General features: G+C 40.0%; 1 protein-coding gene across 8 annotated transcripts in view; it reads right to left on the bottom strand.

The window, feature by feature from the left end:
• Positions 1-20442, bottom strand: part of SCML4 (Scm polycomb group protein like 4) — a 179996-nt gene that overhangs the window by 22562 nt on the left and 136992 nt on the right. For 5 of the 8 annotated variants that reach the window (XR_013221786.1, XR_013221785.1, XM_077289609.1 and 2 more), the window contains exons 3-5: positions 15290-15409; positions 6952-7081; positions 6004-6204 (exon numbers count right to left, since the gene is read on the bottom strand). Coding sequence is in view for 5 of the 8 variants with exons in the window: in XM_077289609.1 (XP_077145724.1) it covers positions 6004-6204; positions 6952-7081; positions 15290-15409 (451 nt within the window). In the remaining 3 variants the exon portion in view is untranslated. The remainder of the gene's footprint in view (positions 1-6003; positions 6205-6951; positions 7082-15289; positions 15410-20442) is intronic. The other 3 variants (XR_013221787.1, XM_077289611.1, XM_077289612.1) reach the window with 1 other exon arrangement.

The following is a 20442-nucleotide window of genomic DNA, read 5'->3' as shown; positions in this document are numbered from 1 at the left end:
ATAGGTTTGTTGCTTTGCTTTAAAGTGTCCGCTAGATCTCTTCTTGCTCTAATTAATTCTCTTTGTTGGAACGACGGCTTACTAATTATCTCAGCAGCTCCTGTACCGTGAATGGCTGAGCAATTTCACAAAGCTTATTTTTCTTATTTCACGTCAGATGTGCCAGTGTTTATATGCACTAGTCCATGTCTGAGTTATCTCTTCCCTTCCTTTAAGGCTGGTCCTCTTTAATCCTTTTTCTGAATAATCTTTTACACGCACATGGGCATTAACTGTTGCTATTTCACGGAGTGAAAGTGAACCGGTTCTACAATACTAGGTTATTAGTACTTAATGACTATGAAAGTTACACAACTTTCTGACGTTCAACTCCTTATCGCATTCAATAAATTTATTTTCAGTGTGTGAATGAAGTCTAACAAGGCCCTGATTTATCAAAATGTTTATGCCAGTTATTTGTAAAAGACTTAGAAAAGTACATTTTTGAGCATCGCTGAGTTACGCTAAATTTTTATGACTTTTGCCATTTACAGCTAGACTCCTTGAAAATGACTGGAGATGGGGAGGGGCCAGGGTGGGATCGGGAGTGGTTATATGCTTCTGTCAAATTCCTTAATAGAGGCAGCATTTCTTATAGCAGAAATGTTATTCCAGTCATTGACTGGAGTAACATTTCCAGTGAGGCGTATCCCACTGGGTCCTGAGTTCAAATCCCATCAAGGACAACATCTGCAAGGAGTTTGTATGTTCTCCCCGTGTTTGCGTGGGTTTCCTCCAGGTGCTCTGGTTTCCTCCCGCATTCCAAAGACATACTGATAGGGAATTTAGATAGTGAGCGGTGACAATGTGTGCAAACTGTAAAACACTGCGGTATATGTTAGCACTATATATTAAAATAAGGATTATTATTATTATTATCCCACTGATAAAATGCACTGAATTCATTAAGTGGCGTATAATGAATATGGTGCATCTTATTTCTTCATGCCCCGTAGTAAACACCAATCTTAATGAATCAGGGCCAAATTGTGTAAAGATTTGGTCTGCTCTTGGCTGAGAAGTAGATACTACAGGATCAAGTCTAAACATGGAATCTATAAGATTAATATATCAGATGTCTTGTGAGAAGAGTAATACGGTGACTCTCATCCTATATCTTCAGCCTCTCAGCTCCCTGCTTTCCAGAGAACAGTCTGCTCCTGAAAATCGACAGGGACTTTTAATTCTATAGTTTATAATAATTTTTATTTAATAATAATAATTTTTTATTTATATAGCGCCAACATATTCCGCAGCACTTTACAATTAGTGGGGACATGTACGAACAATAAATTCAATACAAGTTAAGACAATTTAAACAGTGACATTAGGAGTGAGGTCCCTACTCGCGAGCTTACAATCTACAAGGAAATGGGGGGACACAATAGGTGAAAAGTGCTTGTTATTTCAGGTCTGGCAATTATAATACATAGGCATTTTCATGCAAAGCTGCATGATCCGGTCATCAGCCTGTGTGTTTAAGTGCAATAGTCAAGTATCAAGTGCAGTTATCGTGTGCATGGAGGGTGTGGAGACAGATGAATAGTAGGGTGCAGATTCAGAATAATATTTGGAAGGAGGGAACAGGGCAAAGTTAGTTTACTGAGTAGTTGATGTGGTAGGCTTGTTTGAAGAGATGGGTTTTCAAAGCTCGCTTGAATAGGTCGGGTCTAGGTATCAGTCTGATCCTCTGGGGAAGTGCATTCCAGAGAGCTGGCGCAGCACGAGAGAAGTCTTGGAGACGGAGGTACGAGGTTCGGATTATGGGGGAAGTTAGCCTTAGGTCATTTGTAGAATGGAGGGCACGTGTAGGGCGATAGACAGAGATGAGAGAGGAGATATAAGGCGGTGCAGAACTGTGGAGGGCTTTGTGGGTGAGAGCGATGAGTTTATACTGGACCCTGTAGCGAATGGGTAGCCAGTGTAATGACTGGCACAAGATGGAGGCATCGGTGAAGCGGTTGGACAGAAATATGACCCTGGCTGCCGCATTCAAGATGGATTGGAGAGGAGAAAGTTTGGTAAGAGGGAGACCGATCAGAAGAGAGTTGCAGTAGTCCAGACGAGAATGAATAAGAGCGACAGTAAGAGTCTTAGCAGTTTCAAAGGTGAGAAAAGGTCGGATTCTGGAGATGTTTTTAAGATGCAGGTGACAAGAGCGAGTGAGTGATCGGATATAGGGAGTAAAGGAAAGTTCGGTGTCGAATATGACCCCAAGACAGTGGGCATGCTGCTTGGGAGTTATGGTTGAACCCTCCAGGGTAATTTTGATGTTGGGTAGAGTGAGGTTAGTAGAAGGGAGAAACACAAGAAGTTCCGTTTTGGAGAGATTTAGTTTCAGATAGAAGGAGGACATGATGTTAGAGACAGCAGACAGACAATCCTTGGTATTTTGAATTAGAGTGGGGGTGATGTCAGGGGAAGAAGTGTATAATTGGCTGTCATCAGCATAGAGATGATACTGGAACCCAAATCTGCTGATTGTTTGTCCAATAGGGGCCGTGTATAGAGAGAAGAGGAGGGGGCCTAGGACTGAGCCCTGTGGAAACCCGATAGTAAGGGGAGCCGGCAAAAGATACAGTGAAGGAGCGGTCAGAGAGGTAGGAGGAGAACCAGGAGAGGGCTGTGTCCTTGTCCTAGTTATAACTCATTGACTAAAAGCGGCCACTAGGCCACTAGTGATACTCTGCAGAGGTGGTCGGTAACCTAGGCAATGTGCTGTAAACAATAGAATTAAAAAACCCTCTTTATAAGAACAGAGAATTTTTTTCAAAACAAGGTAAATTGCCAAGTTGCTCTGTGCCCGTTAGGTCTGTGCCCATCCATCTGATCCTTCAAGAGTCATTCTCATCTCATCAGTACATAAAACCTTTGAAAAATCTGTCTTTATATACGGTATTTATTGGCCCAGTCTTGATGTTTCAACTTCTGTGTCTTGTTCAGTGGTGGTTGAATTTCATAAGTCCTTTCCTTGGCCTTACCTCAGCCAAGTCTCTGAGCACTGAATCCTTTGTATTTCTGTTTACTTCAGGAAGGCTGCAGTTCTGGAATTTGACAGCACTGGAGGATAATGGAGTCCTGGATACGCTTCATGTATGATTCTTCTCAAATCTTGGCAGCTAATATGCATGTTTTCCCTCAATATGTTTTTTTTACCCTGTTGATTATTTACAACATAACTTTTGATGGTTTTGTGATTATGACCCAATATTTCAGCAATTTGAAGAATGCTGCATCCCTCTGTAAGACTTGTAACAAATTTTGACTTTTCAGAGTCAGGTAAAACTCTTCTTTCACCCATTTTGCCTGAGGAAAACAACCTGCCTAATAATTCTGCACACCTTGATAAAGAGTGTTGTACAAATACTGAGATTAAAAAAAAACCTCACCAAATACTCAACTTGTGTACATGGCCTTAAAGTTTCATATCATGGCCAAACCACTAAATACCTTATCTGCTTATGATTTAAAACTTGTATTACTTGGGAATGAAGCAACAGGTAGAAGATATAAAGGTGTCAATAGATTGAGCTTTCCAAGTCCTGCATATCCATATATGAGATTTGAGAGATGGGGGGTTAATCTAATTGATAGATTTCCATTAATATTTTATAACAGGGCAATCTCATTCAAATTGATACCTCCTTTCATTAACAAATGGCTGAACCACCTGTAATAGCTGTGCACTTCAGCTGTTTATTTGTTATTTCCATGTGGCTTTGCGGATCATTTGGTTCTAAAAAATACAGCTTTATACATCTTGAAGCGCCAGTCATCTGTTTTTTCTTTAAAGCTATCTATTTTAAAGTAGACATGCCTCTCTTCCATTGACCTAGGCATTCTTCCCTAGAAACAATTTTGCAAAGGCATTATTCTACAGCACACTTGTTCCTAATATGGACCCACAGAAATGCAGTATTTAGCACATGCAGCTTTTCTGTATATACATGCATACTAAATATTATCATAAAATATTCAAATTGCAATCGTATCACTATACAAACATTCTAAAATATATACAGGCAATTCAGCAGTTTAGTGTCAGTAAGTAAACAAACATCGGTCTGTTAATTTTAATCTGCTGAAAGTGGCTGCCTATTGTGTTGGATTGTCAATGCAACCCTCTTCTCCCACTCTTGACACACTGATAGCAACACCGCAGAAGAAATGCTAGCACAGGCTTCCACAGGGCCGGCCCGAGAGATTACGGCGCCCTAGGCGAAACTATTTTGTTGCGCCCCTACTACTTTTAACATACCTCCCAACTTTTGAAGATGGGAAAGCGGGACAAAGTTTGCGGCGCGCAAAGCGCGCGCGGCAAATTTTAGGCCACGCCTCTGACCACACCCATTCATAACTAGCCACACCCATATCCACGTCCCAACCACACCCATTTAGCACTGCTGATCACACTGTTTCATAAAGAATAATTATAAACAAAAATATGGCCACACAGTGCTCCATACTGTATAATGGCCACAGATGATGCTCCATACTGTATAATGGCCACACATGATGCTCCATACTGTATAATGACCACACATAATGCTCCATGCTGTATAATGACCACACATGATGCTCCATACAGTATATTGGCCGCACATCATACTTCGTACCATATAATGGCCACACGTACCTACTCCTACACACACGGCAGTGCTCCGTACACACGCGCTCCGCTCCATACACCTCGTACACACGCGGCTCCGCTCCGTACACCTCGTACACATTTAGCTCCGCTCCATACACCTCATACACACACGACTCCGCTCCATACACCTCATACACACGGCACCGCTCCGTACACCTCATACACACACACGGCTCCGCTCCATACACCTCATACACATTCAGCTCCGCTCCATACACCTTTTGCCTTTTGAAAATATTTTTTATAATTTTTTGTATTTTTTCTCTGGCGCCCCCTTAGGGTCGGCGCCCTAGGCGGCCACCTAGTTCGCCTATACGTTCGGGCCGGCCCTGGGCTTCCAGTATTCGTTGTTTCAGATGCTGGGGTCACCAAAAGGCAATTGTCTATGCTGTGAAGATACGAGATGGGCAGCTTCTGAAACAACGGATACTGGAAGCCTGTGCTAGCATTTCTTCTGCGGTCTTGCTATCAGTGTGTCAAGAGTGGGAGGAGGGTTGCATTGACAATTCAACATTCAACACAATAGCCAACACTGTGAACACATTTTATAAGTGGTCATAAACTTGTAAATAACTCATGAAAGAATAATGTTATGTTAAAACCAAGCACACCAATGCTTTTCTTGTGAAATTCTCAATAAGTTTGATGTGTCACATGACCCTCTTCTCACAGCAAAAAATAAAGTTGGATCCAAAATGGCCAACTTCAAAATGGCCTCCATGGTCACCACCCATCTTGAAAAGTTTTCCCCCTCCCACATAGTAATGTGCCACAAATAGGAAGTTGATATCACCAACCATTCCCATTTTATTTAGGTGTATCCATATAAATGGCCCACCCTGTATATTAAAATTCTACAGTTTCTGTTTGTGTGTCTTTTAGGGTGGAGATATAATGATATTTTGCCTACCAGATCAAACTTTCAGACATTGACAGAATGCTACCAGCTTAGGCGAAAAGATGCAAAACATGCCCTGCCCTGGAGCAACTCGAAATGCTGAACACAACATGGTTGCATTAGTCCTTTGCTGTTCATCATTTGAAGAGGACCTTTCACGACATGCTTTTTTATTTTATACCGTATAACTCACTATAAAAAAGGCAAGACAAAAGAGTTGAGGTTGAAAAAACACATTTTAATCAGCTCTTTAGAGCCGTATTAGTGAGCTGTATACTTTAAAATAAAATTTTTTAAAAAAAACAGTGAAAGGTCTGCTTTAAGAGTAGATCTAAAAAGAACTTGTAAAAAACAAGCACAAAAAAATAACAGCAATATAGAATTTATGTGCCGACGTATCTTCATTCCCCATTACCTGAAACCATTTCTCCTCCATAGCCCTGCTTCACTAGGGAGAACACACTCTTCTGCTGATGAGCACAGTCAATGCAGGCTTGCACTGCCTGCTGTAGCACCATGGAAGGACGCTCAGGTCCAAAGTGGTCAGGGAGTTGCTGGACTTTTTTTCTGTCAAGATAGGGTCCGTTGTTTCCTTGTTTGTTCACATAAATACAAACTGAAATTTAAGAAAACAAAAAAGAACATTATGTTAGTACTGCATAAAAATAATAGGACATCCTGCAACCCACAACTGCAATAATGAAGTTTAGTCTTCTGCTGAAACCTTATGATATTATATGATTGCTATACATTGGGTAACATCAAATTTATTATTTTGATTGCTTATATTAAACATTCCACATAACAACTAATGATTTCACATGGAGCAACATCTGCTCCATCCGCTGGTTTCAGCAAAGACTCCAATAACATTTAGATGAATGTTATACATGATGTTGTTTATAATATTTATCACGTTCATATTATATTGATTATATTATTTATAATAATCATTTTTATTATTCATTAGATTATTATATTTAAATGTTATTCAGTTGATCCCAGATGTTATTTCTATAGCCATATAGAAGTGGCTTCTAATCACACAATGGGGCACTTACCTCTTCGAAAAAATAAATTGGAAAAGTAAAAATCCAACATATTTGATTTCTAAGACACTGGTGGACCATTGAGCTTAGCCTACAGATACTAGCTTGTTGGTGGATCAAATTGAAATTGGTGGAGATCTACTGACATTCATCAAATGTTTGTACCTAGCATTGGAAGATTAGGTAATTAACATGCACAGTGCTCCCCAAAACATTCAAATCTTAAAATGAGCAAAGAGTGGTGCACTCCTAAATACCCAGGTACACGCCTGGCTGGATAGATGGGTGTTATTGTGCCAGCGAAGATCTTATACCTTTAAGTGCCTGTGGAACAGCAGAATTGGGCACAGTAGCTGCATCCTGAGGAATAGAACTGATGTCTGGTTCTGGAGTGCTGCGAGGAGGCGAAATTGCTAATGGGGTCATTACAACACGGGATTTCAGCTGCAAAACAGATAGAAAATGTTCATTGGCAAAAAAAGAGGACATTGCCACAGGGAGTGAATTAGGCGGTCATGAAAGGATACACTCTACAGCATGGAGTTGTGGCTTGACAATCTGAACACAATGATGTATATTGATAGATTACGGAGAAATAATGCTGATTTTGTCAAGTTTTTGCTGTTTTTCAAGCAGTGAACATCGGAGAGAATATTAAGTGCCATTATCCTTACATGTAAAACTGAACTAATGCATTTAATACTAGGTGGTAATAGGATTTTCTGCTTCATTTGTTTGATACAGGGATCAGTGTTATGTATAGACAGGTGCGGCTTCCAACTACTATGATATTGATGACTTAGTCAATGGCCATCAATAAGAGATTGGTGGGGGTCCCACAGTCTGATCTCCAGTACCTAGGAGCATCCACTAAATAGAAAAAAGGGGAAAAGTCAGCTCACCCATTTGAAGATCATCGCACGGGTACCAGCAGTGCCACGTGGAAAAGTGTTAAAAAGGAGGAGCAATCTAGCAAAGTGGTCTTCAATAAAATGTAAACTTTTATTAATAGAAAATCATATAATGGATAATCCAGTGTCACAACCACATCAGCGAGTTATGAGCAAACACTCTTTGAATAGAGATCCTTATTCATTGGTGCAGTTGTGTCATTGGCTTATCCATTTTATGCTTTCCCTTCCACTAAATAGTGGGATGGTGTTGTGGTGGTCCACTCTGTACACTTTTACATATGCCAATTACTGTGGCTGGTAACAGGTGCCAGTTGTCGAATCGCTGACAATCTCTTATGGACGACTAATCTAAAAAATCAATATCAAAGTAGTAGAAAATTCCTTTAAATATATACCATTCAGCAGCACAAATATTGTACTAGAGGAAACCAATCTAATATGGATTTTCATTTGTTTTCTTTTTTTAACTGCATAAACCTCCCCCTAGTTGTAGCTGTATACTAAAAAAAAATTAACAGATCTTCCACAGAAACAACTATATCAAAGAGACAGAGTTTACTAATCCTTTGGTGATAGTATCCTGCTGATAAAATAGTGATTTTATTAAAAAAAAAATACAGCAACAGGTCAGTAAGTGATGCATTCTGGGAATCAAGGTTTCTGCCTTACATCATGCAGATCTCAGATTAGGTAGCAAAAACCTGGTGACAGATTTGTTAACCATGAGCTCAATTGTATCTTTGGCTATTTTGATGCAACTTGTACTGTGCAAAACGTTTTGGCAGGTTTGGCAAAAATTGATGACAAGAAAGAATATTTTAAGAAATGGAAATGTTAATAGTTTACTTTTATCATTTTATTAATTTACAAAATGCAAAATTTATGACAAATAGAGTAATTAAAATCAAATTAAACTTTTGTAGTGACAACCCTTTGTCTTCAAAACGGCCTCTATTCTTCTAGGTATACTTTCATATAGTTTTTCAAGGATTAAAGGGTGTGAGATTTTGCTAAACAAATCCTTCTGTCTGTTCATGAAATCTCACGTGAATCTCAATGATGTTGAAATCGGGGCTCTTCCATGACTCCTTGTTCTTCTTTACGTTAAAGATAGTTCTTAATGATACTGGCTGTATGTTTTGGATCATTTTCCAGCTGCAGGATAAATTTTGAGCCAATCAGATGCCTCCTTGATGGTAATGTATGATCAGCCTGTATTTCTCAGCATTGAGGACACCATCAATCCTCACCAAATCGCAAACTCCATTTCCTGAAGTACAGCCCCCAACTTTCAAGGAGCCTCTACCATGCTTCACTGTTACCTGCAGACACTCATTATTGTACTTCTCCCCACTACTTTGGTGATCAAACAGCCTTCTGTTACTGCAAAATATTTAAAATTTTGACTCATCTGTAGCAAGCACCTGCTGCCATTTTCTGCACCCCAGTTCCTGTGTTTGGTCATAGATGAGTAGCTTGGCCTTATTTCCATGTTGAAGATATGAAAACGGGTTTTGGCCCGTAATTCATGCAGGAAGATCACTTTTGGACAGACTTCTTCGAACAGTAGATCAGTGTAGCTGGGTCCCACTGGTTGCTACCAATTCTGAGTTGATGGCACTGATGGACATGTTCTGATGTAGAAGGGAAGTAAGCATGATGTACCTTTCTGCTGCTGTACCTTGCCTTGGTCCACCACTGATTAAAAATATTTTCCTGTGAGAGATCTTGGTGATGCAGTAGAGCTACATTTTGTCTTGTTGCTGTGCTCAGTCCTACAAAATTATCAACCTTGTGGGAAAGAAAAATCGATCCTGTTTTTAAAAGGCAAAGGATGATCACAAAGATTTCTCTTTTGCCCATTCCCTTTGCATTTTTTAAATTGATAAAAAATAAAATACTAACACTTCTATTTTTTAAAGCATTCTTACTTTGCAGCATTTTTTCCACACCTGCCTAAAACTTTTGCACAGTACTCTACATATCCACAATAATTCTAGTAATGCAGCAACCCCACGAATCAATCTGTGATTTAAAGCACAGATTTACCTTTGTAAATTTGGGAATAATTCAGTTAATAGTATTAAAATTATATTAAGAAATCACTGATAAGAGTTGTGAAGGTTCACTGTAAACAAAGTCTAATGGTAAATTGTGTTTAAAAGTTTTCTAAATAAATTTTTAAATTTAAAGAGTATCCGTTGTTGTCATTTTCTTTTAATAAACCAATAGTACACATACAAATAATAAACTTCTGAATGTATCAGGGAAATCTGGTTCTTTTTGTCCTCGAAAACTGATCTTTCACTCTCTGTAATCTCTGTATTCAATGGTAAAATCTAAATTCAGCAAAAATACATTTTCCCATTAGGAGATGACAGTTGCTACTGATAAGATTCTATCTGGAAGAGAGGGTAAATGAGGACAGAGGAGCTATAGGTTACACAGACTGTCATGCCAGTGACCTGCATGGTTGGTAAGCGCCATCCTACTCACTGAGTACACCGCTCTGCTCCTCCCAGTGTCAGATCTTCTCGCTGAGCTGCCTCATGCCACACTTCCAGAACTGCTACATTCTCCTGTTGATGGAGAGTCTCCACACGGCTATACGGAGGTGCGCCCAGACTCTGCAGGAATTTAAAACCATTGTGTGCTGCAGAGTTTTGATTGTCTGGCCTATCCCCTGCCAGCAGTAGATATACTAGGCAGCTCCTTCCTCCATGCTTTGCCTGAGTTTAGGTTCTAGTTGCAGTCTGCCTCTAGTTTCCTGCCAAGATGTATTATTATTTGACCCTCCTGTTACTGATTCAGCTTATTTACTCATTCTGTCTGACCTCTCCACTTTTGACCCTGGCTTTGTATTTTGAACCTATGCTGTCAGCTCTAACCTTGGACTTTCTGACCACATCTCTGTATTTGCCCTATGTGTTTCGTATTCCTGCCTTTGACCCATTGATCAGCTGCAGCAGGTCAGGGGACTGCACTCCAGTGGCACGTGGTGACTACCCTAATGGCCCAAGCCTATCCTCACCATCAGAGGCTCTAGAGAAGACAGGTAGTAAATTAGTTATGCCCCTCCAGGGTAAGCCTGGCCAGTGGCGCAGTGGGACCCACTGTCATCACAGAGACATTCTGCTGCAAGTTCTCCTGAATTGACAGTTATACTTTAAACTTTTTTAAGTTTCAGAAGAACTTGCAGTGGAATATCAGTGGCTCCTATGGTCCTCCCTCATCCTGTCCTCTCCTTAGAACTTTATGAGTAACTGTACTTACTTTATACTAACTGTCATGTGAAAGTATGTATTAACTGAAGATAGATTTTATCCCTGAATTTAGAGTAAAAGATTAGACCAGAAGAGGAAATAAGCAGATTTCTCTGATAAGATATTTTTACAAATACAAAGTTGCTTATTTTCATGTGCACTATTAACTTATGAAATAAATATCAAATAACAATTACTCTTTAATGTTTCTATTTTACCTGTTTGTATTTGGGTTACATATTAAATTGTTATATGAAGAGCAATTATTGCTACTGTTATTATTTCCCTTCATAATAAGTAGAATAAAATAAGCTAAGATAACAACTAGGATATAGGAAACGCGATATATTAAAATGTTTTCTCCATCAGAACGTTACAATGTCTTGGCCATTATAATAGTAGAAAAACAGTTTGGGAGATGTATTGCAAATTTGAGTTGAATCAATATTAATTACGATAAGTTACAAGATCACATTAATCTCATCAGTGTTATAACAGAAGTGAATGTTAATTGTTTTAAAATTTAAAAATTGTAATGTATTTATACTCATTGAGCTATTTAATAGCTGGGTGGCCTAAAGCACTTGCATCAACCGCTTTGTCCTTGAGACATCTCAGCTTGAGACTCTACACTTGACTGGTGCAAGAAGTTCATCGATCAGCTGTATTTTCAGAGATATTGGAGCAAATGACAAAACAGTCGCCTCCAGTGTGTTTGGGTAGCAAGTATACGTTATCATTTACGACTAAAAGTGTACTTATTTATCTAGAATAAGATAAATGTAAGTAATGGAATTTATGCTTGAAATCTATTGCAGCAGTACATTTTCTAAAGATTAAAGTTATAAATACCACAAAGTTATTTAGGAAGCAAGTCAATCGATTAAGTTTAACAAAATATATGCAGTACTGTGAAAAAATATTTATTTCTTCTACTTTTTTTTTGTTGCATATTTTTCACAGTTAATTGATTCAGATCATCAAATAAAAATAATAAGTGTAACATAATAGTGTTAATACATGTGTATTAGTGTCAGGGTGTAGTGCTCGCAGGTTACAGCTAATTACTGGGCTGCACTGAACATTGTTTCGAGCTGCCAGTACCGATGCAGTATGGTAATTAGCGGTAAACACAGGAACACTTATGTAATAGCACCATGAGATCTACCTATCCTTGATGAACAATCTCAACAAGAAATCCTTTAGGCTATGTTCCCATGGTGAGTTTTTAACTCTGTGTATTTTTAAAAAAATGCAAGTAACTCATTTTACTCAATGGGTGCAGAAATGGTTCACAAAATCTGCAACATCAAAAATTCACCAAAAGCTCATAATGGAAACAAAAGCCTTAAGAGGTTTCAAAAACAATAATTGAATATATAAGTTTAGAAAGGGTAAGAGAGAAATTACTGTACATATGGCAGATTTGTTGGTGAAATGTCTGTCACTGATGACTCTAAATAGGGTTTGCAGAAACCATGACCCTGATTCATCAATACCTGCGTTTTTCACCCAAGTCTTGATGAGCGAGTGGGGTTGAAAACAAAGTGCCTGATTCATTAAAAGGCACACGCCTCTGTGCACCACAAATCGGACTCCATGTGGGAGACTGGAGTAAGACTTGGGTTGTAAGTTATGGCAAAGCTCATCATGAATTTGATGAGTGGTGATTGTCATGCTGTCTTCCCACCCATGCTCCACCACTCTGTTGGAGCTGGGCAAAAATGGCATGGAAATGCCCCAAAAATTTTATTTTTGAGCAGCCTCGCATTGCTCCAAAATTTTGTGACTTGTCAAAGCTTTTTATGCCAGCATTTTAGTGTAAAAGCTTTGATGAATTGTAGCCCGTGTGTTTGATGGCAAAACAAATGTAGGAGTCTGAGACTCATGTAATCATAGTTAGAGGTAAGGTGCCCATACATACATACACCTTCGAGAACTGTTGGATGAACACTCGTTTGACCCAGAGATATCTCTCCTGGCTTTCCCCCAAACACAAGAGTGCTTGGTACGGCTAAGTATTAATTCATACATTTTCAGTGGGTAGAGGGGAAAATGCTGCTATCAAACACCTAAGGCTGCAACTTATCTGCAGTGAGAACAAAAGGACTTACCATTAAAATTCAGCTTGCCCAATCTTTATCTACCTCAACATCATCAGTCAGGGGAGTCAGGAGGCTTAAATACCAAGAGGTTTCGGCTGACTTTAATGTAATCTATATGGGTTGTTTAGTAGTACAATTGGAGATAACTCAGTACTGTGGTAAATCTTCCACAAAGTGTCCTATCAATAATGAGTTCTGATGACGATCTGAACCACATAAGTGTTAAAAATAATGAATTTAGGAAGAGAGTCAAAACTTTTTCACAGCACTGATAATTTATATACAGTTATATGAAAAAGTTTGGGCACCCCTATTAATCTTAAGCTTAATGTTTTATAAAAATTGTTTTTTTTGCAACAGCTATTTCAGTTTCATATATCTAATAACTGTTGGACACAGTAATGTTTCTGCCTTGAAATGAGGTTTATTGTACTGACAGAAAATGTGCAATCTGCATTCAAACAAAAGTTGACAAGTGCATAAGTATGGGCACCCTTATCATTTTCTTGTTTTAAATACTCCTACCTTTTTACTGACTTACTAAAGCACTTTTTTTGGTTTTGTAACCTCATTGAGCTTTGAGCTTCATAGCCAGGTGTATGCAATCATGAGAAAAGCTACTTAAAGTGGCCACTTGCAAGTTGTTCTCCTGTTTGAATCTCCTCTGAAGAGTGGCATCATGGGCTCCTCAAAACAACTGTCAAATGATCTGAAAACAAAGATTATTCAACATAGCTGTTCAGGGGAAGGATACAAAAAGCTGTCTCAGAGATTTAACCTGTCAATTTCCACTGTGAGGAACATAGCAAGGAAATGGAAGAACAAGGGTACAGTTCTTGTTAAGGCCAGAAGTGGCAGGCCAAGAAAAACATCAGAAAGGCAGAGAAGAAGAATGGTGAGATCAGTCAAGGACAATCCTCAGACCACCTCCAGAGAGCTGCAGCATCAACTTGCTGCAGATGGTGTCACTGTGCATCGGTCAACTATACAACGCACTGTGTTTTTTTTGCCACCATGCATAACACCTTTTTGTATTACCAAACAACTCAATCTTAGTTTCATCAGTCCACAGGACCTTCTTCCAAAAAGAAATTGGCTTCTCCAAATGTGCTTTTGCATACCTCAGCCGACTCTGTTTGTGGCGTGCTTGCAGAAACGGCTTCTTTCACATCACTCTCCCATACAGCTTCTCCTTGTGCAAAGTGCGTTGTATAGTTGACCGATGCACAGTGACACCATCTGCAGCAAGTTGATGCTGCAGATCTCTGGAGATGGTCTGAGGATTGTCCTTGACTGATCTCACCATTCTTCTTCTCTGCCTTTCTGATGTTTTTCTTGGCCTGCCACTTCTGGCCTTAACAAGAACTGTACCTGTGTTGTTCCATTTCCTTACTATGTTCCTCACAGTGGAAATTGACAGGTTAAATCTCTGAGACAGCTTTTTGTATCCTTCCCCTGAACAACTATGCTGAATAATCTTTGTTTTCAGATCATTTGACAGTTGTTTTGAGGAGCCCATGATGCCACTCTTCAGAGGAGATTCAAACAGGAGAACAACTTGCAAGTGGCCACTTTAAGTAGCTTTTCTCATGATTGCATACACCTGGCTATGAAGTTCAAAGCTCAATGAGGTTACAAAACCAAAAAAAGTGCTTTAGTAAGTCAGTAAAAAGTAGGTAGGAGTATTTAAAACAAGAAAATGATAAGGGTGCCCATACTTATGCACCTGTCATATTTTGTTTGAATGCAGATTGCACATTTTCTGTTAGTACAATAAACCTCATTTCAAGGCAGAAACATTAATGTGTCCAACAGTTATTAGATATATGAAACTGAAATAGCTGTTGCAAAAAAAACTATTTTTATAAAACATTAAGCTTAAGATTAATAGGGGTGCCCAAACTTTTTCATATAACTGTACATAATATATGTTATGCGTTCAAATGAAGATGATCATTTATTAAAATTTGTATTTCATGCTGTGTTTTTTTGATGTGATATTAGTATAAATAGAAGCCAGCATCTTGTGTGAACTCTACATTTATCAGGTAACATTTCCTTTATAAATTTGTATCGAAATCAATACTTTTCTTTTGCAGTGTCTGGATGCTCAATTTATGCTCAATTGACTTTAATCAAAGGTCACCTTCTAATATGCAGCTTTGGAATTTGATAGGACTGACAATATGGAATATATCAACATATAACTAAATCACATTACTGTTCTGCTTACTGTGAATGAAAAATAAAAGACAAATGAATTCAGGCATATTCGTGCCCAAGAAAAAATAAAAGTATGCATGTAAAGACAAAAGGTTGGTGGTGTATCCTGAATTTAAAAAAAATAAATAAAAAAAATCAAATACTCACACTCTGAAGATGCAATGCTTGAAGATTTATTGTGAGGGCATGCAGAGAGTAACAACGTTTCGAGTTGGCTATGGACCCTTCATCGGGTAAGGTGAACAGTGGTGCAGGAGCCCTTATATACTAAAACATAAGGGAGAACAGCACTATCAGTTCCCACTTTGGATACACCACCCTTTTCGTCTTTACAAATGATGCATAGAAATGAATCACACTTCTGTTAATAAACATGTTACATAATGTCTTTTGTGGTTAGTTTACAAATGCACATGATTCTAGAATATGATGTACAGTTACGAATAATACAACTTTACTCTTGGCCAACTCCTATTACGCTGATTGAGAGTTATGTGCAACTCATGTGGGCTACACAAGTTGTTACAGTGAATAGTTATTCTGTATTTTTGTTTACAGTACTCCCATAAAATGAGCAATAGACCTTCATAAACAACTTCAAGTTCCCGAGTCTTTATGCAAGAAAGGAAACTGGAAGAGCAAATAAGTCAGCAGAGGAGAGCAGCTCCATGGCGAGGATGATGAAGAATATTTGTCTGCTTGTAAAAATGTATGGCGACCTACTGATCTATGTCCAAATATTAGTTTTCACTGTTGTAGGGCAACTGTGACTCACCCTTTATCTCCCCCGCCATTCAGTACCACTGCCTCTGGCAGTCCTATATTGATCACATACCATAAAACGAGCAATCATCACAGTGCAGCTGTATTTCCACAGGTCATTATGTTACTCACAACCACCAGGATACCAGCCAAAACAATGTGTCAAATGTAAAAATAATCCGTAAAAGACTGTTCTGACTGTATAGGGTGCACACTGGATATAAAAAAATAATGCCACCACTTGCAATCCTACAACTCTTTCAAATTGCCCAGCTTTCAACTGATTGAAAATATTGCCATAGAACTATACGTAGACAAAGGGCAAATTGTTCATTCCGGGCCATTTCAGCATATGCAGCCTGAAAAGAAGAATCCAAGATGTTGAATGAAGTTTCTAAGAACCCAGAATAACTCACTTACGCTACGTTCACACTAGCATTGTGCGCCGCTGCGTCGGCGACGCAACGCACAACGCACGCAAAAACGCGTCAAAACGCACGCAAAAACGCTGCGTTTTGCGACACATGCGTCGGTTTTTGCTGAAAATCGGACGCAAGAAAAATGCAACTTGTTGCGTTTTCTTGGTCCGACGCTTGCGGCAAAAAAGACGCATGTGTCGCACAACGCAACAAAAAAAAACGCATGCGTCCCCCATGTTAAGTATAGGGGGCGCATGACGCATGCGTCGCCGCTGCGTCGCCGACTCAAACCCGACGCACATTAGCTTAACGCTAATGTGAACGTAGCGTTAACCCCAAGGTTTGCACGTTAATGACCAGGCCAGTTTTTACAATTCTGACCAGTGTCACTTTATGAGATAAAAACTCTGTAACGCTTCAATGGATCCCACTGATTCGGAGATTGTTTTTTGGTGACAGATTGTACTTCATGATAGTGATAAAATTTCTTTGATATACAGTCATATGAAAAAGTTTGGGCACCCCTATTAATCTTAAGCTTAATGTTTTATAAAAATTCGTTTTTTTGCAACAGCTATTTCAGTTTCATATATCTAATAACTGTTGGACACAGTAATGTTTCTGCCTTGAAATGAGGTTTATTGTACTAACAGAAAATGTTCAATCTGCATTCAAACAAAATTTGACAGGTGCATAAGTATGGGCACCCTTATCATTTTCTTGTTTTAAATACTCCTACCTACTTTTTACTGACTTACTAAAGCACTTTTTTTGGTTTTGTAACCTCATTGAGCGTTGAACTTCATAGCCAGGTGTATGCAATCATGAGAAAAGCTACTTAAAGTGGCCACTTGCAAGTTGTTCTCCTGTTTGAATCTCCTCTGAAGAGTGGCATCATGGGCTCCTCAAAACAACTGTCAAATGATCTGAAAACAAAGATTATTCAACATAGTTGTTCAGGGGAAGGATACAAAAAGCTGTCTCAGAGATTTAACCTGTCAATTTCCACTGTGAGGAACATAGTAAGGAAATGGAAGAACACAGGTACAGTTCTTGTTAAGGCCAGAAGTGGCAGGCCAAGAAAAATATCAGAAAGGCAGAGAAGAAGAATGGTGAGATCAGTCAAGGACAATCCTCAGACCACCTCCAGAGAGCTGCAGCATCAACTTGCTGCAGATGGTGTCACTGTGCATCGGTCAACTATACAACGCACTTTGCACAAGGAGAAGCTGTATGGGAGAGTGATGCGAAAGAAGCCGTTTCTGCAAGCATGCCACAAACAGAGTCGACTGAGGTATGCAAAAGCACATTTGGAGAAGCCAATTTCTTTTTGGAAGAAGGTCCTGTGGACTGATGAAACCAAGATTGAGTTGTTTGGTCATACAAAAAGGCGTTATGCATGGCGACCAAAAAACACAGCATTCCAAGAAACACACTTGCTACCCACAGTAAAATTTGGTGGAGGTTCCATCATGCTTTGGGGCTGTGTGGCCAATGCCGGCACTGGGAATCTTGTTAAAGTTGAGGGACGCATGGATTCCTCTCAGTATCAGCAGATTCTTGACAATAATGTTCATGAATCAGTGACAAAGTTGAAGTTACGCAGGGGATGGATCTTTCAGCAAGACAATGATCCAAAACACCGCTCCAAATCTACTCAGGCATTCATGCAGAGGAACAATTACACTGTTCTGGAATGGCCATCCCAGTCCCCAGACCTGAATATCATTGAACATCTGTGGGATCATTTGAAGAGGGCTGTCTATACTCGGCGACCATCAAACTTAACTGAACTGGAATTGTTTTGTAAAGAGGAATGGTCAGAAATACCTTCATCCAGGATCCAGGAACTCATTAAAATCTACAGGAAGCGACTAGAGGCTGTTATTTTTGCAAAAAGAGGATCTACTAAATATTAATGTCACTTTTCTGGTGAGGTGCCAATACTTATCCAGCTGTCAAATTTTGTTTGAATACAGATTGCACATTTTCTGTTAGTACAATAAACCTCATTTCAAGGCAGAAACATTACTGTTACGGTCTGGTGATTAAGGAGCGACATGCGACTAGCTCTGGGCAGGTGGTAACTATACCGGCCGCAGTTCCTGATCTTAACACAGACACTAGCAGTAGCCGTGGGATGTTCCTGTCACTCCCTGGACACCTCGTCACAGCCGGAGATCTAGTTACCCCTAAAGGTAGAATCAGGAAAGCTATCTTGCCTCAGAGAAAATCCCCAAAGGATAGGACAGCCCCCCACAAATAATGACTGTGAGAGGAGAAGGAAATGACATACGTAGTATGAAACAAGGTTTAGCAAAGGAGGCCACTACTAGCTAGAAAGAATTAGTACAGGACAGAACACTGTGCGGTCAGTAAAAAAAAACTAGAAAAAGTCCACCGCAGAGAAATGCAAAAATCTCCACACCTGACTAAAGGTGTGGAGGGCAAACTCTGCTGCCCAGAGCTTCCAGCTTAGCTGACTAGATACATACTGATAAGCTGGACAAATGAGCAAAACATAGAAAGTGCTAAACAACAAAGTCCACAACAAGTGAACTGCAAAAAGACAAGCAAGGACTTAGCTTTGCTGAAATGGTCAGAGTGACAGTGAAATCCTCAGAGAGCCATGACTCCAAGCTCAACAATTGACAACTGGCATTGAATTAGGGAAAAGGCCAGACTAATATAGCAGAGCCAGAAAGACGATCAGTGAAAACAGCTGCTGATGCTAAATCCAAGAAGCAGCCATACCACTCAAAACCACAGGAGGGAGCCCAAGAGCAGAACTCACAAAAATGCTACTTATAACCACCGGAGGGAGCCCAAGAGCGGAATTCACAACAGTACCCCCCCCCCCCTTGAGGAGGGGTCACCGAACCCTCACCAGAGCCCCCAGGCCGATCAGGACGAGCCAAATGAAAAGCACGAACCAAATCGGCGGCATGGACATCGGAGGCAACCACCCAAGAATTATCCTCCTGGCCATAACCCTTCCACTTGACAAGATACTGAAGCCTCCGCCTCGAAAAATGAGAATCCAAAATTTTCTCAACCACATATTCCAACTCCCCCCTCAACCAACACCGGGGCAGGAGGATCAACAGATGGAACAACGGGTACCACATGTCTCCGCAACAAAGATCTATGGAAAACATTGTGGATGGCAAAAGAGGCTGGAAGGGCCAAACGAAAAGACACTGGATTGATAATCTCAGAAATCCTATAAGGACCAATAAACCGAGGCTTGAACTTAGGGGAAGAAACCTTCATAGGAACATGACGAGAGGATAACCAGACCAAATCCCCCACACGAAGCCGAGGACCAACACACCGACGGCGGTTAGCAAAACGCTGAGCCTTTTCCTGAGACAATGTCAAATTGTCTACCACATGAGTCCAAATCTGCTGCAACCTGTCCATCACAGAATCCACACCAGGACAATCAGAAGGCTCAACCTGCCCTGAAGAAAAACGAGGATGGAAACCAAAATTACAAAAGAAAGGCGAAACCAAAGTAGCCAAACTGGCCCGATTATTAAGGGCAAACTCGGCCAACGGCAAGAAAGCCACCCAATCATCCTGATCAGCAGACACAAAGCATCTCAAATAGGTTTCCAAGGTTTGGTTAGTTCGCTCAGTTTGGCCATTTGTCTGAGGATGGAACGCCGAAGAAAAAGACAAATTAATGCCCATCTTAGCACAAAAGGCCCGCCAAAACCTGGAAACAAACTGGGAACCTCTGTCAGACACAATATTCTCTGGAATGCCATGCAAACGAACCACATGCTTAAAAAATAATGGAACCAAATCAGAGGAGGAAGGCAATTTAGGCAAAGGTACCAAATGGACCATTTTAGAGAACCGGTCACAAACCACCCAGATAACAGACATCCTCTGGGACACAGGTAGATCCGAAATAAAATCCATGGAAATATGCGTCCAAGGCCTCTCCGGGACAGGCAAAGGCAAAAGCAACCCACTAGCGCGGGAACAGCAAGGCTTAGCCCGGGCACAAGTCCCACAGGACTGCACAAAAGAACGCACATCCCGCAACAAGGAAGGCCACCAAAAGGACCTAGCAACCAAATCTCTGGTACCAAAAATCCCAGGATGACC

The sequence above is a fragment of the Ranitomeya variabilis genome, chromosome 2, assembly GCF_051348905.1.
Source record: "Ranitomeya variabilis isolate aRanVar5 chromosome 2, aRanVar5.hap1, whole genome shotgun sequence".
NCBI lineage: Eukaryota > Metazoa > Chordata > Amphibia > Anura > Dendrobatidae > Ranitomeya > Ranitomeya variabilis.
This window is presented reverse-complemented; position numbering and strand designations above follow the sequence as displayed.